Raw genomic sequence first — 23,190 nt, 5'->3', positions numbered from 1 at the left:
GCCACAGAAGTGAACCTTTACTTTTAGATACAGTAACCATTTTCTTGATTGCCAGTTCATTGCCATTTAAGAACATTTGATTTATTCAACAGTACTGAGTCATGGATTGTGCCTGTGCTCTTATCCGTTGTAATTGATTTGTGGGCCTGTGAGGTTTAAGAGTCTGTTCGTGTGCCATTTTTGGGCCCTTCTTTCACTTTCCCTCTCATTTTACTCTTTTCCTCCCCTCTGTGCTGGGCTCTGCTCCCCGGCTAATGGCCCAGGGGTGCCATTCATGGTCGAGCGTGTGTATGTGTGTGTGACAGAATGGGGAGATGGAGGGGGGCAGGTCAGAGGAAATTGCTTGTGTGAGGTCCCGTGGCGCAGGTTCTCTTCACCAGCCCCAGGAGGAGAGATTAGAGTGAATCAGTGTTAGTGTGACATTTAGCACCGCAAAAGTGCAAGAATAAATCATAAGCCGACAAAAAAGAAACGCGAATGGCAGTCCTCTGTGACCCCTCCATCCCATACTTACTTTTCTCTCCTCTCGTTTTTCGCTTGTCGTTCTCCTCTTTCTCCTTTCCTGTGCCCCGCAGGGATGCTGTGATCATCACAGGTGAGGGGATCTCGGTCCTCTAGAGTTGTTTGGGTGATCTTTAGTGTCTTCTGATGTAGGATGTACTTGTTGTTATTATATGTCATGAAACAGGCCATATCCCAAAGCAATTTCAGTGCAAAGGATCAGATGGCAGGCTTTTTTAGTCACTGAAATGTAGACAACTGCTTAAAAAAAAAAAAAAGAAATTGTACAGTCGTGGCCAAAAGTTTTGAGAATTACATAAATATTGGAAATGGGAAAAGTTGCTGCTAAAGTTTTTATAATAGCAATTTGCATATACTCCAGAATGTTATGAAGAGTGATCAGATGAATTGCATAGTCCTTCTTTGCCATGAAAATGAACTTAATCCCGAAAAAAAACTTTCCACTGCATTTCATTGCTGTCATTAAAGGACCTGCTGAGATCATTTCGGTAATCGTCTTGTTAACTCAGGTGAGAATGTTGACGAGCACAAGGCTGGAGATCATTATGTCAGGCTGATTGGGTTAGAATGGTAGACTTGACATGTTAAAAGGAGGGTGATGCTTGAAATCATTGTTCTTCCATTGTTAACCATGGTGACCTGCAAAGAAACGCGTGCAGCCATCATTGTGTTGCATAAAAATGGCTTCACAAGGATATTGTGGCTACAGATTGTACCTAAATCAACAATTTATAGGATCATAAAGAACTTCAAGGAAATAGGGAGGTTGCCTGGTGTCAAGAAGGGCAGCAAAGAAGCCACTTCTCTCCAAAAAAAAACATCAGGGACAGTTGATCTTCTGCAAAAAGTATGGTGAATGGACTGCTGAGGACTGGGGCAAAGTCATATTCTCAGATGAAGCCTCTTTCCGATTGTTTGGGGCATCTGGAAAAAGGCTTGTCCGGAGAAGAATAGGTGAGCGCTACCATCAGTCCTGTGTCATGCCAACAGTAAAGCATCCTGAGACCATTCATGTGTGGGGTTGCTTCTCATCCAAGGGAGTGGGCTCACTCACAATTTTGCCCAAAACACAGCCATGAATAAAGAATGGTACCAAAACACCCTCCAACAGCAACTTCTTCCAACAATCCAACAACAGTTTGGTGAAGAACAATGCAAAAGTGATAACTAAGTGGCTTGGGGACCAAAACGTTGAAATTTTGGGTCTATGGCCTGGGAACTCCCCAGATCTTATTCCCATTGAGAACTTGTGGTCAATCCTCAAGAGGCGGGTGGACAAACAAAAACCCACTAATTCTGACAAACTCCAAGAAGTGATTATGAAAGAATGGGTTGCTATCAGTCAGGATTTGGCCCAGGATTTGGATTGAGAGCATGCCAGGATTTGGATTGAGAGCATGCCCAGTCGAATTGCAGAGGTCCTGAAAAAGAAGGGCCAACACTGCAAATACTGACTCTTTGCATAAATGTCATGTAATTGTCGATAAAAGCCTTTCAAACGTATGAAGTGCTTGTAATTATATTTCAGTACATCACAGAAACAACTGAAACAAAGATTTAAAAGCAGTTTAGCAGCAAACTTTGAAAACTAATATTTGTGTCATTCTCAAAACATTTGGCCACGACTGTACACTCTGGAGTTTAACTTTGAAGTAGGGCTGTCAAGAGTTAAAATTAATTAATTAGATTCATAGCATACTAGTTAATTAGTGACATGTTTCAGTATTTGCAGAGAAAAGTTCCTAAAAGTAGAAAATTCAAAGACATTATAGGTAGATGAGTAAATGAATAAATACACATTACGAAAAGATTCTTTAGAAGTCCATTTATTCTTTGTCAGTATATTATTAGCTCAAACAGTATAGCATGGCACAAGCCATGCCAAGGTAATGGGTTTGATTCCCAGGGAAAGCAAGAACTGATGAAATTTAAACTTTGAATTGTATGTACAGTATATCACAAAAATGAGTACACCGCTCACATTTCAGCAGCCATTGTAGTATATCTTCTTAAGAGACAATATTATAGAAATGAATCTTGGATATATTTTAGAGTAATCAATGTGCAGCTTGTATAGCAGTATAGATTTATTGTCAACTAAAATTTACTCAACATACAGCCATTATTGTCAAAATATCTGGCAACAAAAGTGAGTACACCCTAAGTGAACTTGTCCAAAGTGTCAATATATTATGTTAGCACCATTGTTACCTGGCACTGCTTTAATCATCCTGGGCATGGAATTGACCAGAGCTGCACAGGTTGTTGCTGGGAACCTCTTCCACTTCTCATGGAGCTGCTGGACATTAGACACATGGTGCTTCACTACCTTACGCTTGAGGATGCCCCACAGGTGCTTAATAGGGTTCAGGTCTGGAGACATACTTGGCCACCTTCAGCTTCCTCAGTAAGGCAGTTGTCATCTTGGTGGTGTGTTTTGGATCATTATCATGTTGGAAAACTGCTGTTCGGCCTAGTTTCTGGAGGGAAGGCATCATGTTCTGCTTCAGAATGTACAGTACATAATGGAATCCATGTGTCCCTCAATGAACTACAGCTCACCAGTTCCAGCAGCACTCATGCAGCCCCAAACCATGATGCCACCACCTCCATGCTTGACTGTAAGCAAGACACAATTTTCTTGGTACTCCTCACCAGGGCCTCGCCACACATGCTGGACATCATCTGAGCCAAGCAAGTTTATGTTATAGTCTTATCAGTCCACAAGACATGGTTCCAATAATTCGTATTCTTATGTTGTCTTCAGCAAACTGTTTGCAGGCTTTCTTGTGAGCCAGCTTCAGATGAGGCTTCCTTCTGGGGCAACGCCTATGTAAACTGACTTGTTGCAGTGTGCGGCGTATGGTCTGAGCACTGACAAGCTGACCTTCTACTTCTGCAACCTTTAAAGCAAGGCTTGCAGCACTCATGCATCTGTTTTTTTTTTAAGCCAGGTTCTACGCCTGCAAGGCCAGGTTCTGCAAGGCCTGTTCTGAATGGAAGCCATCTTGGAAAACCTCTGTATAACCCTGACCACTGTAGTGTAACTCAGTTTCAGGGTGTTACTGAACCTCAAATAGCCATGGCCATCTTTGTGGAGAACAACAATTCTAATTCTCAAATCATCAGAGAGTTCTTTGCCATGAGATGCCATGTTGAACATCCAGTGGTCAGTATGAGAGAATTTTACTTAAAGCACCTAATTTTAACTGCTTTAATACAAGATACTTTGTATGGTCCTCTTAAGCAGACAATAACATAAACATGATGAATAGAACATATGGCTTTGCATGGTTAAACAACATAGTGCTGTTATCACTTAGGGTGTACTCACACTTGTTGCCAGCTATTTTGACAATAATGGGTGTATGTTGAGTTATTTTCAGAGGACAGTAAATCTATACTGTTATACAAGCTGCACATTGACTACTCTAAAATGTATCCAAGTTTCATTGTCCCTTCAGAAGATATACTAAAATGTGAGGGTTGTACTCACTTTTGTGAGATACTGTAAATCGCTTTGTATGTTATCATTAAACATAAGCCAATTTTGTCATTATATACAATATACTCTCTACAATGCGAGTAAATCACTCTAAATCTTTGTTCTGGGCAGCTAAATGACGTCTCACATTAGCCATTGACTAATAAATTCTTAGATTTTACTTGCCAGTGTGTGAATTGGAGGTTCTCAAAAAAGAACTATCTGAAGCGGCTTTCTGTGTGCACATGATGGATGCATTTTTGTCCACATAATGAAAATCAGTGGTCACCAGAGGGACTGAGAGACCCAAGCTACTACCACAGATCCAAATGTCTTACAAAAACACTCCAAATATTTCCCGGTGTCAGCCAAAACACAGTAGTGGTCTGATATTGAGTTTTGCATGGGTGAGATCACTTCAGGGTTGCCAGGTCTACAAAAAAAAAGTCCAAAATTAGCCAGTGGCCCTATTCCAAATATTAAAGCTCAATATACAATTACCATACCTAAAGATGTATTTTACAATGACTGTTATGCATAATACACAATTTTAACTTGAAAATCCCTATATAGTAGTAATCATAAACAATCTGTTTGGAGGAATGTAATGAAGGAATTTAAAGGAATTGACAGGAATTTAAAGGCTTTTAATCTTCACTCTGGGCGACTAAATTATGTCTTACATTAGCCGTTGGCTAATAAATTCTTAGCCTCCTACTCACACACTGGCAAGTAAAATCTAAGTATAAGTTTAGCACAGATGTATTTTCACTTGCCGAGCACTCTCAACTTCAACTTCAGTTTCACTCTCCGTCAAGCGATCTGTGCTATGTTTCAGTTCATCTCAATAGATGTGCACTTATGCAGCGCACCTGTATTTGACATACTGTGAACTCTAGTGTGAAGACGCATGACTTGCCATTGCTTAGCTGAGAGCACTGTTTCTCACACGTGTGCAAAGAAAGAGAGACAGGAGAGTCTTGCATACCATTGAGAATTGATGTGCTCCATGTAAACAATATTCTTTGTTTTATTTTTCTGTCAAAACAATGGAGTTCATTTGAAATTCTTCACCTTTTACAGAAATGCAGAATGACCAACAATATCTTAAGCACCAGTCCTAATTTCATGAGTATATTTGTAGCAATAGCCAAAAATACATTATATGGGTCAAATTGATTGATTTTTCTTGACAAAAATCATTAGGATATTTAGTGAAGATCATGTTCCATGAAGATATTTTGTCAATTTCCTACCATAAATATATCAAAACTTAATTTTTGATTCGTAATATGCATTGCTAAAAAATTCATTTGGACAATTTAAAAAAATTTTTTTTTTTTTTGGCATCCTCAGATTCCAGATTTTCAAATAGTTGTATCTCAGCCAAATATTGTCCTATCCTAACAAACCATACATCATAATAATCAAAATCAGAATAAATAAGCTTTCAGTTGATGTATTATTCTCAGTTTAAAAAAAAAAACTGACCCTTATGACCGGTTTTGTGGTCCAGGGTCACATGTTATAATGCTTGACTGACTGATGTTAAAAGCGTACTTTCAGATATTTAAAAAGCTGTGGCATTTTACAAACAAAAGCTTTATATATATCAGTCTTATCAGCTATGTCAGACGAGTAAACTAAAGTTCACTAGCCAACGGCGAAATTTTTTTTTTTTTTTTTTTTTTTTTTGCCAAGGTGTGTGTAGAAGGTTGCTATATGAGATAGACTTGGGGGCTTTTCAATGTTCCAATTCAGAATAGGTATAATGGTTAAATATGGCAATTATTGCAAGCAACAAGAGAGATGTTCATAAAAAGAGATAAAAGACAGCCTAGGCATGTATGATCAGACAGCATTGTTTGATAAATTGACCCTTCAGAATAGTCGCTATGTGTCACAGAAGTCTCAAGCACTTCCACAGAGCTGAATCTTTTGCCCATTCTGAAGAAAAATAAATGCTTTTTTTTTTTTTTTTTTTACAAAGCTCCAATTAATGACAGGACTGCCAATTATAGTCAACCTGAATGCAAGGCTAACTCAAAAACCTGCTATAATCACTCAAAATCTGGACCCGTGAGTAAAGTCAAAGTTATAGTTCAACTTATTTTCACAATTTAAGGGATGTATGATGCAAATAAATCAAAAGTTTGGGGTGGTTTAAAAAAAAAAGTATGCTCACCAAGGCTGAATTTATTTGATCAAAAGTACAGTAAAACAGTTCAGCAAAGATTCTACTCCAAGTGAGAAGACTCAAAGACTTTTATTATTAGAAACTTCGGGACAATTTATCTAAAGTTTCATTGGCTAATCAGCACTCTTATTAATTCTCTTTCATCAGTTTCTTCACATATTCTTCCTTCTAACAGTTCTTGCTGTCGTTACAGAAAACGGCCAAGTTCTGATATGTGTGATTCTTCTGGTTAAGTCTGTATGTGTTCCTAAAAAACATGAGGGTGTCTGTGAGTCTCTTTTGATCTTCACACATATATACTTTTACCCAAGGTCAGCCAAAGTTCACTTTAAGCAATTTGTGCTTGGTCTATCACCCTGTGTGGATACAAAACCGCACCCTCAGCTTCATACTTATCAGATGTCTGGTAGACATATGAAGCAAGCAGCAACTTTCTTAAAAGTACTGTTTGGATGGGACAAGTTTTCCCTGAGGAGTCAAGTTAAATTTATGTTTCACAGCTTTTAATATTGATTTTAATCCTGCCCAAATCAGTTTTTCTCACCCAAGTTCAGGACAAATTTTGTTGCAAGTTATGTTTTTTTGTTTTTTGTTTTTTGTTTTTGTGTGTGTGTGTGTGTGTGTGTGTGTGTGTGTGTGTGCACTCTGATGTCCTCTGAGACACCAAATGCCTTCTGGGTAGAAATATTTGTGCTGTTTTTTATTTTGTCACAATGCTTCTCACAATTTATTTTGACCTTCATCGAATAAAGCAAAATTTCTAGTTTCGCTGCCTAGTGAACCTTCAATATGGATTTAGACCTTTATGCCAACTTTCTGTGTAAAATAACAGTTGGTAGTTCAAGTACTGCTGGCATCTCATCCGATTTGAAAAGAAAATTAAATCAGTAAGGAAAGTTACTGCTCAGAACAGCTACTGTAGAGCAGCGTCTGGTTTGATCCTCATTACTTAGTAATTTTTTCTTTTAATTATGTGCATAATGTTGTAACTACCACATACTTTATACAAGTTTGATGTATTTTAGTGGGTTTTACACTAAACTGATACCAGTGTTGTTATTGTGGTAACACTTTACAATAAGGTTCATTAGTTAACATTAACTAAGGATAAACAATACTTCCACACTCACAGCAATTATTAATCTTAGTTGATGTTAAAGGATAACTATTTCCAAAATGCAACCTGGGCTGTTTTTTTTTACTGTAAACGAGACAAACTTATATCTAAAAGCATAATTACGACAAACAAGCCGTTTTTGAGATTGACCGTGATTTCGTTTTGTGGTCAATGGCCGGTGAATGGGAGTACTAGGGGCATAAATTTGAGCGCATCAAAATCGATATTTTTACAACACTAAGAAGGCTCGACACACCATGAAACTTTGCTCGAAGTATCTCCTGGGTCTCTACACATGAACTCGAGCATTGAGAACATTGTTTGTGTACACAGGGTTTACTAAAAAGAAAGGTTTTGAACAACTCACTTTCACTGTTTGGGTTTCCACTCGCAGCCGTCTTGCCAGTCAAGAGGTGTCGATCTCCAAATGCGAATGAATGGACTCCATAGGACGAAATATTAGGCTTATATGAGGCTCTTTTTACAACTAGAAGGTTAATATTGTTTTTCACTTGCGACAAAACAACGAATTAGCCGTGCATTTATATGGAAATATGCTTTAGGAGCTATCCATCTGTACTCTCCTCGCATTCTTTTTCCTTTCTTTTTAGTAAACTCTTTGTACACAAACAATGTTCTCAATGCTCGAGTTCATTTGTAGAGACCCAGGCGATACTTCGAGCAAAGTTTCATGGTGTGTCGAGCTTTCTGAGTGTTGTAAAAATATTGATTTTGATGCGCTCAAAGTTATGCCCCTAGTACTCCCATTCACCGGCCACTGACCGCAAAACGGAATCACGGTCAATCTCAAAAACGGCTCGTTTGTCGTAATTATGCTTTTAGATATAAGTTTGTCTCGATTACAGTAAAAAAAAACAGCCCAGGTTGCATTTTGACAATAGTTATCCTTTAATTTCAGCATTTACTATTGCATTATTCAAATCTAAAGTTGTGTTTGTTAACATTAGTTAATGCACTGTGAATTATCATGAACTAACAATGAACGACTGTATTTTAATTAACTAACATTAATAAAGATTATTAAATAATGTAATAAATGCATTGTTCATTGTTTGTTCATGTTAGTTAATACAGTAACTAGCATTAACCAATGAAACTAAAACTATTAAAACTGATTTTTAGTAATTAGAATACAGCAGAAATAAAACAAATTACTAGATAATAAAAAAAACTTGGCAACTAATTAAAATAAGTGGAAATACTAAATATAGTAAAATAGAAATAAAATCAATAAATGCTATATGAAAAATCTAAAACAAAAACCTACATAAAAATGACACAACAAAATTGATAATGTTTACACTAAATATTAAAATATAATTATTAACAAATATTATAATGCAAATACTAACACATACTAATGTAACACTGTAACACCCATATTCCAGTCTTATTAAAAACTACAGAAATCCAGATTCTGTGCATGAAATCACAGACATCTTAAGTTCAGATTTTCTTCAGTTTTTCAGATTTTATTTCCAAAGTCTTGGTTTTGATGGTTTATGTTCTTCTGCACAGGAGATGACTTTGGAGGAAAGACAGCTAATAATGGATCTGAACAAGTGTGATTTTGGGGAACTCCATACTATGCATAAACAGAAGGTGGAAGCCAGGAAGAACTTGAGCAAAGAGGAGAAGTTGGTAAGTATCCTTCATAACATCTGTTATCTTTGAATCGATCAATGCTCCTCTGATGTTCCTCTGAATTGATAATTGATGTTCTCCAGGTTAACAAAGAGGCCAATCAAAAAATTGTTGAAGAGTTTGGATTTTGTGTGTTGGACCACCATCGTGAACGCATTGGGAACTTTAAGATTGAACCTCCAGGGCTTTTCCGAGGCAGAGGAGATCATCCTAAACAGGGAATGCTGAAGAAGAGGATTCAGCCTGAAGACGTCATCATCAACTGCAGCAAGTGAGGCTTTTTCGTACAGTGCACAGATTACAGTGCCATATTACATGTTCATAAATTGGATTATTACTATAGCACTCTGGCATGAATGCAAGGCCTAACAAAAGCACATACAGATATGCATTAAAGAAAGTTATATGCAAATGGGAAAAAAAAAAAAAAACATTTTTCCCTCAAGAGCAACGTCAAGTAATGTTTCTCTACACTACCTCTGAAACCAACACACTGATTGTAGAAAGTATGAATTTGCCCCACAGGGACTCTCGTATCCCAGAACCCCCAGCTGGTCATCATTGGAAGGAAGTTCGTCATGACAACACTGTCACATGGCTAGCAAGCTGGACCGAGAATGTGCAAGGATCTTGTAAATATGTGATGCTCAATGCCAACTCCAAACTTAAGGTATATATTATAGTCAATGCTTCAACACTTAAATAAAAAATAATTATCTTTATACTACGGGGCTGTTAAATGCTTGAATCTGATTGGCTGACAAACGTTCTAGAGGTGTGCATTATTATCAGGGAAGCGCACGGCGAACGTAGTTCCAGGCAGCTTTTGACCGCAGTACATGTTTATATCACTTCGCCACACAATTTCAGTTATTTCAAAGGTCCTTACAACTCAAAACAGCAAAATAACCAAAACCCACAATGACACTGGTTAAACAAATAAATACAGTAAACAACAGGATAAAAACGACAGATTATTTCCATGTTTTTTCCACAATGTTACGTTTTATTATGTACGGAAAGCACAAACTCTTTTTCTCTCACTCTCTCTCACTCACAGATGCACACACATACAGTTAGCACTCGCGTTAGCATTCGCGCTAATGTTGTTAGTGCTGCTCTGACGATTAACAACTTAAAAAAACGACATGACAGTTCTCACACGCGAGATAACAACTGCGTGGTCTTGAAGAAAATGAACTTAAAGTTTGCCTGTTAGTAGAGACGATGCTGCCAGTCACCTTTGAGAGACACACAGACTTGAGAGAGGTAATATATGCACTTAATATCTCTCTCCCTCTCTCTTTCTGTCTGTCTGCCTGTCTCTTAGTCTGTCTAAACTTCATTATTAACTGCATTAGTTTGCCATCAACGGCTCAAGCGTCGTTACTAGGTCTAAAATGACGTTTTGGAACTAGCAACGAAGCTGTTGGAGGAGCTGCGTAAGAAATTAATCCTACTCACAGTAGCATTTTAAGGATAAAAACGGGACGAATGTCTTGAAATATACCATCTGATCGATGTCTTGAGGTGTGGTAACCGTAGTATAAGTGGAATAATTGACTTCGGTCTGTAGAATTCTACAAAAATAATGCACACCCGAGGTGTAACATCACCACCTCGGGTGTGCATTATTTTCTAAGAATTCTACGGCCCGTCGTCAATTATTCCTTACTTAAATAATAATTGTTTAACTATGCACAAATATGTACCATTTTTCCAGATTTGTTACCCTTTGTAGGTTGCGGCCCACCATAGATCTAGAGCAGGTATTTTTAAACTTAGCAGGAAACCCACTAAAACATTAAAGACATTCTCCACCCAAAAATGAAAATTACCCCATGATTTACTCACACTCAAGCTATCCTAAGTGTATGACTTACTTCTTTCAGACGAATACAATCAGAGTTATATTAAATGTCCTAGCTCTTCCAAGCTTTATAATGGCATTGAATGGGTGTTGAGATTTTGAAGTAAAATCCATCCATAAAAAGTACTCCACACTGCTCTGAGGGGTTAATAAAGGCCTTCTGAAGCGAATTTATGCATAATTTGATAAATTACTGCTTTCTTTGTTTTCGGTTTAATGCCGAGTTCAGACTGCACGATTTTCAAAGCAATCGCGTCACAGATGTTTTCACACTGCATGACTATCTGGGGTAGCATTCCGTCGCTGCTGTGTTCACACTGCACGATGGATTCGCGACAGGGGGTTTCACACTGCATGACTTTACAATAGGAAGAATCGCCGACAACTTGGTCCCGGTCTGCAAACTACGTCTCACAACCAAACACACACGAGAAGTGACATGGAAACAACGCGAGGTCAGGCGTGCAATTCTCACGTGAGACTGGGATTATTATAAAAAAATGGTAGCCCGCAAGAAGCTTGTCATACAAATTGCATGTGCACTCATTTGCAGCGAAAGGAAAAGAAGCCGAAGCTATGCTTGTTGATATTGTGGTCTATACCTTCGTAACTCCTCCTCCAACTTCCCGCTGGCCTGGATGTTGCTGTCTCATTGGCTGTAGGTAATCGCCGATGTGATTTTCAGTCAGATCACCTTTCACACGGCATGATTTTGAATCGCTGACAGGTCCAGATATTTAGCATGCCAAATATCTCACGGGTGTCGGCGACACGTCGGCGATTCTCTCAGATCGCGTCTTTGATATTTCACACTGTGTGATTGTCACTCACGTGAACGAGCACCGATTTGCCTGAGATTTCGGGCATTTGTCGGCGATTTCTCAAAACCTGTCGGCGAGTCAAAATCGGGGCTAAAATCATGCAGTCTGAACTCGGCATTACTGACATTATTAGCTTACCAGTTCATGTTATCATCGATACTTTGGCAGTCATTCACAAGAAAAGGATCCAAAATACACCTAAGAGATGAAGTCGATGACACCGACTTGTCATCTCCGCAGTAGTGGATGCGCCTGAATATGGATTGCATAATCTAGAAATATTTGTTTTCTAGTTGAATTGGTTCATTTAATAGTAGACATTTCACACTCTAGATATATATTTCAAATTTGTAAGGCAAGTTTACACAGAGTTTCGGGATCAAGTTCACAGCGACGGCAAAAAGCGCACCCTGTTTGCTTTAGTCAGTTTACAAAAGCACAACGTTTCGTTGTTATTTTGAGTTCACACAAATAAACCTAGTCTTTACAGATTTAAAAGATGCATTACTTTTATCTGTATTACCAAAAAGAGCAAGTGACCACACCAGTGCCTCCGTCTGTCATGCAGTAAGCGTGCTACTGTTCAGCTTCCAAACTCCGCACACACTTTAATAGCACACATTTTTCTAAGTTCTAAGTTGCTACTACTTACATTATTTCAGATGAAAAGCCATATTTGAGGTTGATAAATCATAGGTGAGTGTTTGGATGTCCTACCTAATGTACTATATTACCACATAGACCAGCCATTAATGGTCTCTCCATTCTGCTAATAAGTGACCAAGCCTCTTCTCGTTGACTATTAGGGGGCAGCCCTAGAGAAAATCATGGGTTAATTTTCATTTTGGGGTGAATGCACATAAATACATATATTATAAATGTGTGTGAAATGTTATGTGGAAAATAATTGAAATGTCAAATTTGTTAATTATTAACTAGCTGTTTTATTCTTAGTTATTATTATTTTGCTCTAATACAAAAAAAAACATTCCAAAAGAACACTTAAAATACTTTTAAAAGTTAAAATCTTGTCCTTTCTAAGTTAAAGGTTCTTTGGTCAGAATAAGCTGCAATCTTGACGCAACTTCATGCCGTTAGCCAAAAGTCTAGGGATGTGAGGGTAATATTTTAGTGAGTACCTTATTAATCACTTGATTAAAACGTACTTGTTGCCCTCTCTGCCGGTACCTCCCTTCATTTCTAACTCATCTTCACGTCGTCTTCACCTCATGACTGTCTGTCTCTGTCACCTTGTTAATAATAGATGTGATTTGATGTCGCGTTTTAGTGCGAGTCCGGGCCAATCAAACAGAGCCAGACGTGTATTCTCGCGTTCTGCCGAATCACGCTCACTTAGTTTCAGCTCAGCGCCTCATCTTCACCTTCGTTCCACTCACTTCCTCCCACTAATTAAATTAGGAAGCAAAGCAATCCTTTTCATCAGGAAAACTGAGTGATGGACACCTCTCAAGAAACCTAATAATCATAACTGAACAAGAACAGATTCACAACACCGTCTCCGAACCGCCTCATCACTTTGCTTTTCTTTCTGGAGTCCTTTCATTTGTCTGCTTCCTGGTGCTTTATATGTGCTTAATTAGTGAAGGTAAAGTTATTTCACACTATGTTGGTCACTATGCTGTTGCTTTGACAACAAAGAAACTTTTTATTTGTACAAATGAAGTACTAGTGTGATAGGAATTTTTAAAAGACCTGTTTTCATGCAGAGGTTTGTTTTCCCAATTAATTTATTTTCTTTCTAATAGATTTAGTGAAATCAATATGACTTTTGTGGCCTTTAGTTTAACGTCTGTTAGTTTGAAGTCATCTGTATGCTAATAATGTACTTTTAGCTAATAAATGTCACCCTGGACCACGAAACCAGTCTTTAGTAGCACGGGTATATTTGTAGCAATAGCCAAAAATACATAATATGGGTCAAAATGATCGATTTTTCTTTTATGTCAATAATCATTAAGATATTAAATAAAGATCATGTTCAATAAAGATATTTTGTAAGTTTCCTGTTGTAAATATAGCAAAACTTAATTTTTGATTAGTAATATGCATTGCTAAGAACTTCATTTGGACAAATTTAAAGGCAATTTTCTCAGTATTTTGCTTTGTTGCACACTCAGATTCCAGATTTTCAAATAGTTGCATCTCGGCCAAATATTGTCTTTATCCCAACAAACCATACATCAATGGAAAAAAAATTGACCCTTATGACTGGCTTTGTGGTCCATGATCACATATAAGTCTTTTGATATTTTCATATTTTCACTAGAAGGTAAAATTGCACAGGAAAGGCTGGTAAAAAATGTGTTAGCCAAACCATTTCATGTAGTCCTGAAGCTATTTTTTTTTTTTCAATCCGTTGTGAAACAATCTTTTATGTCACCTCAGAATTCAATCTGTTCCTTTGGAATAAGATGGTACTTTAACTCCGATCACTCATGGTGTGTCAGGCCGCGCTGCTCCTTGTCAGATCATTTGGTTTTTCTTTGTTACTTTTTTTATCTCCTGTAGGGTGAGAAGGATTGGGAAAAGTACGAGGTGGCTCGAAAACTGAAGACGTGTGTGGATGCCATCCGAGCCCAGTACCAGGAGGACCTCAAGTCTAAACAGATGGGCACACGCCAGAGAGCCGTAGCCCTCTACTTTATTGACAAGGTCAGGCCACACAAGCTGCACAGACATAATTTGTGTACTAGCAGTACATCAGCAGGCTTTCAATCATGATGACTTTATTTTAGAAAGACCGAAGAGTTAGAGTGTACCGTTAATCAGCTCATGTCAGTTAAGCTGCCTGTTGAGAATAAATACAGCAGAGACTGAGACATCACAGAGGACAGCATGGTGCATTATTTCTTGGGCATTTGTTTAAACTGTGACAACCACTCAGAAATATCTGCAGGTGTTTATAAGAGGTTATATTATGCATAACCCTCTGTGGTTAACTTATGTTATTTTGAGGTCTTTTGGACTGTGTGTTAATGAATTTTGGTTACTGAAGTTGAGTTGGAAAATCCAAGAATTTTAGAACAAGATTTTTTTGCATTTTCATTTTAATTAATAGTTGTTTTGGACTAAAGTTTAAAAGGGTTAAGTTCACCCTTATGTCGTTCCAAACCTGTAAGATCTTTGTTCATCTTCAGCACAAATTAAGATATTTTTAATGAAATCAGAGAGCTTTTTGACCCTGCATAGACAGCAATGCAACTGACACGTTCAAGGCCTGGAAAGGTAGTAAGGGACATTGTTAAAATATTTCAGGTTCAACCGCAATATTATGAAGCTACGAGAATAATTTTATTGTGCAAAGAAAACATAAAGAACCACTTTATTTAACTATTTCGTCTTTTCTTATGTATTTATGCATGCATTTTTTTATAATACTAAATTTGTCAGCTGCAACTTACTAGTTCTAGCTATTTTTCATAATTATATATACATATACATACATACATACATACATACATACATACATACATATATATATATATATATATATATATATGTATATGTGTGTGTGTGTGTGTGTGTATGTGTATATATGTGTGTATATATATATATTTGCCCTTTCTTATCTTATCACAAATGCAACTTTTTCATAATTGCAACTTATTCATGCAAATTCATCTCACAATTAGATAATAGCACGTCACAATATCAAATTTATCACCTTTTTTTATAGGAGACCTGTTATGCCCTTTTTTTTTTTTTTTACAAGATGTAATATAAGTCTCAGGTGTCCCCAAAATGTGTCTGTGAAGTTTCAGCTCAAAATACCCCACAGATTGTTTATTATATCATTTTGAAAATGCCCCCTTTTTTTTTGGTAGGCCTCCTTCTGCAAGCTTGTGAAAAAACGAGCCACTCAGATCCTCCCCTGACATAGAAAGGGGATCTTATTATAATATTACCGCCCCTTAATCTGCACATTTCTACCCACAGCGCCACCATTCTGTTTTACGCAAGCGACAACGGTATAGCAGTTCTAACGCCATGGCAAAAGTTCAAGCAAAGCATGCTAAATGTTCTGTCATTGGCTGCACAGATGAGCACAGAACACTGTTTAGAGTCCCAGCCTCAGAGGATAAGATAGCAGTGAATTTGATTTATTTATTGTTTATAACGCTGCTGCCACATAGATCTAATATAAACATGCAATTTCTTTCCAAGCTGTTTACCTTCATAAACATAACTGACCGTTTTTGTAACTCCTGTGTGTTTTTAACATAAACTTGTGTATTTGACAGTTTAAGCGCAATCTGACATGAAAGAGAACTTATTTTACTCACATGCCATGTCACAGCGATTTCTGTGGGAGTGCTTCAAATGTGTGCGCTCAGAAAACCACATATCAGAAGTTTAAACTAATATATAAGGCTTTAAAACACGATTTCAACTGCTGTGTGGCAGCAGCGTTATAAACAGTAAATAAATCAATAAATTCACTGCTATCTTGTCGTCTCTAAGACTGGGACTCTATATAGTGTTCTGTGCTTGTCTATGCAGCCAAAAACAGTACAGTTAAACTTTTGGCAAGGCATTAGAACTGCTACACCATTGTCGCTTGCGAAAACAGAATGGCAGCGCCGTGGGTAGAAATGTGCAGATTAATGCGCGATAATATTATAATAAGATCCCCTTTCTATGTTCTTTTTCACATTTTTTTTTTAGGGTTGGTACATGCACCGAGGCCTCTATTATTATCACTTAAACATGGAAAAAGTCAGATTTGTTTTGACATACCACCATTAATTTGCAACTTTCTTGTAAATGAGTCCATCTTATTATTGTTTTAATGGAAATATCTTTTAAAGGTAAGCATCTTTTCCTCAGTTCCTCCTCCAAAAAATCCACACACATGTCTAGTTGTGTGGAGATACTGGATCAAAGGTTACATCCAGTATTAAAGGTTTTATGAGTCAGTTCTTGTTACTTTCAACTGCACCATACTGTAGCTTTCAGTCCACTGTCATATCCGAACGTTCACAAGCATTTGCTCTAAGATGTTCTGGAGATGTAGTGTCATGTCTGTATGAAGCAGGTGTATGTCTGTGTTCAACTCTTCAGCTGGCTCTGAGAGCAGGTAATGAAAAGGAAGAGGGCGAGACGGCAGACACTGTGGGTTGTTGCTCACTTCGCGTGGAGCACATCACTTTACATGACACACTGGATGGGCAGAAGTGTGTGGTAGAGTTCGACTTCCTGGGTAAAGATTGCATCCGATATTACAACAAGGTCCCTGTGACCAAAAAGGTGAGGATTTTTTAGAAGATGCCTGATAATGTTGGCTTACATTTACATTTCTTTGTCTGGTGTGTCACTTTAATTGACTATAACTTATTATTATTATTATTATTATTATTATTTTAATACCTATAATTGCATACTGAATTGTGCTTGGTCTGTTCTTTCTTACATTAAAGGGATATTTCACCCAAACATGAAAATTCTGTCATTAATTACTCACCCTCATGTCGTTCCAAACCTATAAGACACAAATTAAGATATTTATTAAGAAATCCAAGAGCTTTCTGACTCTGCATAGACAACAATGTAACTGAAATGTTCCCCTATCCAGAAACGTAGTGAGGACTTCGGTAAAACAGTCCATGTGACATCAGTGGTTCAACCGAAATTTTACAAAGCTATGAGAATACATTTTGTGCGCAAAGAAAACAAAAATAACGACTTTATTCAACAGTTCTTCTCCAAATCACATATTCTGCCATTTATTATTTTTATTCGGACAAAAAGTATTCTTGTAGCTTTGTAAAATTATGGTTGAACCACTGATGTCACATGGACTATTTTATCAATGTCCTTACTACATTTCTCTCGGATTTTATTGTGTTCCAAGATAAAGGTCTTACAGGTTTGCAACAACATGAGGGTGAGTAATTAGTAACAGATTTTTCCTTTTTTGGTGAACTATCCCTTTAAATGCAAATCTGAAATTATCACTTGTATCAGTTACCTTTTTAAAGCGCAAGCTGAAAAAATGAGTGTTTCATGATAATTTCAGTAACAACAGGTGGTTTATTGTTATTTTAGCACAACTTGTAGATGTCAAAAGTGTGGTTTCTCTGCCGTTCTCAAGTAGCGGGTCACGCTAGAGGGGAAGTGTGAGATGTGTGCTGCGCTCAGCCGCTAGAACTTGTTTGCTTGCATAGGCTGCTTAATGTAAATGAGAACATTTAAAAGAAGCTCATCAAGTGAAAATTAATTAGTTTCTGAATATCTTGCAAGTTTATTTGGCGACAGGCAGACTTTGCGGAAATGTCAGATATAATTGCAGGTATGGTGAAAACCAACCCCCACTTCCTCATCACCCCATTATAAGGCATAATTAATCACAATTAAAGCCTGGAACTTTGTGCCACATGATCTGGAGCTGATCTTTTAGTTTTAGTTTCAGTACTGTCAATATGCTGTTATACCTTTTCTGTTTTTTAATTGTTATAATAACAAATCTTGAAACTACATGTCCAGGCATTTAAGGCTACGTTGGAAATCTGGCATTTAAAACCTAATTTGTAACCCTGGACAACAAAACTAGACTTAAAAAGCACTGGTATATTTGTAGCAATAGCCAAAAATATATTGTATGGGTCAAAATGATGGATTTTTCTTTTCTCAAAACTGGGAGCTATAAACTTGCAATTGAGACTTTTTTTTTTCTCAGAACTGTGTGATACAAAATTGCAATTCTGACTTTTTTTTCTCAGAGATGTGAGATACAAGCTCACAATTGGGAGTTATAAGTAAGAATTGTGAGATATAAACTCGCAATTCTGACTTTTTTTCTCAGAACTATGAGATGTAAACTCGTAATTGAGAGTTATAAAGTCAGAAATGTGAGATATAAACTCGCATTTCAGATTTTTTTTCTCAGAACTGTGAGATATAAACTTGTAATTGAGAGTTATAAAGTCAGAAATGTGAGATATTAACTCACAAATCAGTTTTTTTTCCACAATTGTGAGAAATAAACTTGCAATTCTGCCTTTTTTCTCAGAATTGTGAGATACAAACTCGCAATTCTGACTTTTTTCTCAATTTTGAGATATAAACTCGCAATTCTGACTTTCTCAGGATTGTGAGATACAAACTCACAATTGGGAATTATAATTTCAGAATTGTCAGATATAAACTCACAATTCTGACTTTTTTCTCAGAATAGTGAGATATAAACTCGCAATTCTGACTTTTTTCTCAGAACTGTGAGATGTAAACTCGTAATTGAGAGTTATAAAGTCAGAAATGTGAGATATTAACTCACAATTCTGATTTTTTTTCCTCAGAATTTTGAGATATAAACTCGCATTTCAGATTTTTTTCTCAGAACTGTGAGATATAAACTTGTAATTGAGAGTTATAAAGTCAGAAATGTGAGATATTAACTCACAAATCAGATTTTTTTTTTCCACAATTGTGAGATATAAACTTGCAATTCTGCCTTTTTTCTCAGAATTGTGAGATATAAACTCGCAATCGGGAGTTATAAAGTCAGAATTGTGAGAGATAAACTAGCAATTCTGAGTTTTTTTTTCTCAGAATTGTGAGATACAAACTCGCAATCGGGAGTTATAAAGTCAGAATTGTGAGAGATAAACTAGCAATTCTGAGTTTTTTTTTTTCTCAGAATTGTGAGATACAAACGTTTTTACTGGTGACTGGTTTTGTGGTCCAGGGTCACATTTCAGAAATGAAAATGAAAAACAGTGCTTTAAACAGAAAAAGAAATATTTAATATTCTGCACTATTAAATCACAAATTAAGTGAACTTGTGCCTTTGATATTGTAACTCCTTTGTACAGATTTACTTCCATTGAAGCACAAAATGCTCTTTCAGCTCTTGTATGCAAACTATTATGCTGATAATATAATTTGTAATGAAGAATGTTGTGCTATATTACAAAAATGGAAAAGTAAACATTTCCGTTAGTGGTTTGAGAGTTTATCTGGCCATATTAGGGTGAGTGTTGAGTATGTGATCATGTTAATGTTGATCTCCCTCTATGTGCTTATTAGACAGGAAGGTCAGCATATGAATCAATCATTACTACCATACGAGCGTGTAAAATTGGGGGAAAAAATGTTCCAGAAATATAAATTCTGTCATTGCTTGGCGAGCGGTCTGTTTACTTTCTTCTTCGTGCATTTGGCTCAAGGATAAATTGTTATTCAAATGAGACTGATTTAAAAGCAACACATCTGCTACCATTAATTAGTTCCATGCATATTTTAGCTGGTTTATTTAGTAGGAGTGGAGGAAAACAGGACTTCTGCGAAATGTCAAATATAATTGAGAGTGCCTCTCCCTCTCTCTATCCTTTCCTCTCAACCTCTGTTCTGTGCATATGATAAACAAGCTAACATGTGTTTTCTGTTTCAGGTTTTCAAAAACCTCAAGCTTTTCATGGAAAACAAGCAAGAAGGAGATGACCTCTTTGATCGACTCAATGTGAGTGTAATGTTCTGAAACGGCGGCAGACAGTCATAGATTTTTCATTCTGAAGGATACGGTTCTCAAGAGACTTGCATCATAAGAGTTCAAACTAAAGCATGGTAGTTTTTTAGTATTTCAGTCTTAATTTTTGCAGCCGAAAGATTGAAGGACAGAGAGAGACGGATTTTGAGAGGAAATTGGAAAACTGCTTGTGTGTGTGAAAAAGAGAGACCAACAGAGACCGACAGAGAGAGAGAAATGTGCCCTTTCAGTGAGGTCAGGTTGGTAATGGTGGGCCATCGTGGAGGGGGAACATTAATCTGTACTTTGGGCTCTTCCGATTGACTCTGCGAAAGGCCGAGCGGAGGGGTGAACGAGGGAGGATGCGGCAGAGAGTAATACTGGCCCTCTTCCACAAAGTGCTGCAAATCTTATTACATGCTGCTGTGCTTTTAAGCTTATGTGTGCATATATGATGCTCAGAAGTGTCTTTAACTTGGCTGAACCCTCACTAGAACAGACGCTTTTTTGTATATTATAAACAAGAACTTTAATGAGACAATGCTTGCGAAGGAGAATACATATAGGGTTTTTAAAGTCATAGTTCAGCCAAAAATGAAACTTCTGTCATTAATTGCTCACCCTAATGTTGTTTCCAAACCATAGACCTTTGTTCATCTTCAGAACACAAAGTAAGATATTTTTGATGAATTCCGAGAGCTTTCTGACCCTCCGTAGACGGCAATGCAACTGACACATTCAAGGCCCAGAAAGGTAGTAAGGATATTGTTAAAATTCACATTTGAATGTGTTGCATGGAGGCTATAGTCAACTTTGTCATTTCCATGTGTTTCCACTGTTGTTTTGTCTCTTCTTATTAGTATTCATACAATGGCAAGAAGGCCAAACATAATGAAAAAGGCTAGCTATAATTACAGTTGACGTCATAAGCTTTTATACACCTTTCAGAATCTGCAAAATGTTAATTATTTTACTAAAATAAGAGGGATCATACAAAATGATTATTTTTTAATTTAGCACTGACCTGAATCAGATATATCACATTAAAAAAAAGTTTTACATACAGTACACAGGAGAAAATAATATTCTTAATACTGTGTTGTTATCTGAATGATCCACAGCTGTTTTTTTTTTTTGTTTGTCCTGAACTGTTTAACTGCCTGCTTTTCTTCAGAAAAATCCTTCAGGTTCCACAAATTCTTTGGTTTTTCAGCATTTTTGTGGATTTGAACCCTTTCCAACAATGACTGTATGATTTTGAGATCCATCTTTTTACACTGAGGACAACTGAGGGACTCATATGCAACTATCACAGAAGGTTCGAACGCTCACTGATGCTTCAGAAGGAAACCCAATGCGTGAAGATCTAGGGGGTGAAAACTTTTGAACTTTTATTATTTTGCCTAAATATGATTTTTTTTTTTCAATTTAGTACTGCCCTTTAGAAGCTACAGAAGATATGTACATGTTTCCCAGAAGACAATAAGTTAAATTTACCCTGATCCTAAAATTCAAAAAATTTTCACACCCCAAATCTTTTATATTTGGTTTCTTTCTGGAGCATCAGTAAGCATTTCCACCTTCTGTAATAGTTGAATGTGAGTCCCTCAGTTGTCCTCAGTGTGAAAGCATGGATCTAAAATCATACAGTCATTGTTGGAAAGGGTTCAAATGCACCAAAATGCTGAAAACCAAAGAATTTAGGCAGTTTAAGCAGGCAGTTTAACTGTTCAGGACAAACAAGGGACTCGTGAACAACTGTCATTAAAAAAAAAAAAAAATGTAAATAAAAATAACATGAATTTTCATAAAATAATTAACATTTTGAAGATGCTGCAAAGTGTATGTAAACTTTTGACCTCAACTGTATATACAAACTAATCTACTCATCTACTAATTATAGTCTTATCCCTATACTACAGCTGTAGAGCTGAAAATGACATTTAGTCATTTTTATGATGATGTCCCCAAAAGTAGCTTGTCAGGTTTAGCTAACATTTGAGGGACATTTTGCAGCCATTGTGTTCCCAGAAGTATAGTTCAGTTAAAAACACACACACATTAACTCACAGTTGTGTTCCTTTGAGTCACTGGGTGTCCTAGCCCAAATGTCACAGTGTTCCCTGGTGAACAGTGTCACACAGACCGACATGTTCAACATGCGTCAAGTGACTCGCAGTGCGCGTGTCATCAGACGGCAGCGCGTGTGCTGAACGTTAGCAGCAGTTGACATGCTAGGACACAGCTGGTGTCATTAGCATTTAGTATCTTTAAAGATAGCTTCATTAGAATGCAGATGTGTGACTGTACTTGCATCGCCTTCCCCTGGGTCGCACAAAACCTTGGTCGTTTCTGAGGTAAATATTTGTGTTTTTAGTACTTTGGTTTTAAAGGAAAAGCGAGGAAGGGTTTTATCATTAGGAAGTTTCAAATAAGTGTGATGTTTTGCACTTTAGACAACTTGTTGGTTGAGTAGCTTGTCTGTAAACCCTTTTTAAGACACGTCTTGTTGATGCAAGTAGATTTAATGGATGTTTTCTTTATGTCTGGAACATACAACTCATACTCCTGCACTTACAAATCCATTAAAGTTGGAACAAATGGCTGATATCTTTGAAAAAAAGATTGCACTATTGAGATTTGCTCTTTTAGACATCTTTTTTTGCGTACTCGTTTCTAGACAATAAAGACAAGAGCGCCATCTTGTGGTTCAAAGTTAAGCTGGATCATAAAACATGGTTTTAAACATAAAACATTACCTTTAATGTGTTGCTTTTTCTCTTCACAGACTCAAGTGCTAAATAAACACCTGAGTTCCCTCATGCCGGGACTGACTGCGAAAGTTTTTAGGACATACAACGCCTCTATAACCTTGCAGCAACAGCTGAAAGAACTCAGCAACAGTGAGTGTCTTGTTTTTTTTTTTTTCTTTCTTTTTTTTTTCTTCATTCTGTCAGTCAATCTTCAAATGAACATTCAACATCAAGACAACTAGTACAACTTCCAGATGTTCAGTCATGCCGTCAGTA

The 23,190-nt window shown here is 37.0% G+C and overlaps 1 protein-coding gene across 1 annotated transcript in view; it reads left to right on the top strand.

Moving 5' to 3' along the window:
• Positions 1-23,190, top strand: part of LOC141345742 (DNA topoisomerase I, mitochondrial) — a 48,272-nt gene that overhangs the window by 18,854 nt on the left and 6,228 nt on the right. Inside the window, exons 9-15 of the mRNA XM_073850636.1 lie at positions 8,860-8,982; positions 9,069-9,256; positions 9,511-9,655; positions 14,206-14,349; positions 16,759-16,944; positions 20,087-20,155; positions 22,950-23,064. Of these exons, the coding sequence (XP_073706737.1) occupies positions 8,860-8,982; positions 9,069-9,256; positions 9,511-9,655; positions 14,206-14,349; positions 16,759-16,944; positions 20,087-20,155; positions 22,950-23,064 (970 nt within the window). The remainder of the gene's footprint in view (positions 1-8,859; positions 8,983-9,068; positions 9,257-9,510; positions 9,656-14,205; positions 14,350-16,758; positions 16,945-20,086; positions 20,156-22,949; positions 23,065-23,190) is intronic.

Source organism: Garra rufa, chromosome 11 (assembly GCF_049309525.1).
Source record: "Garra rufa chromosome 11, GarRuf1.0, whole genome shotgun sequence".
Classification (NCBI taxonomy): Eukaryota; Metazoa; Chordata; class Actinopteri; order Cypriniformes; family Cyprinidae; genus Garra; species Garra rufa.
Note: the sequence above shows the minus strand (reverse complement) of the source record. Positions and strands in the feature narration are given on the sequence as shown.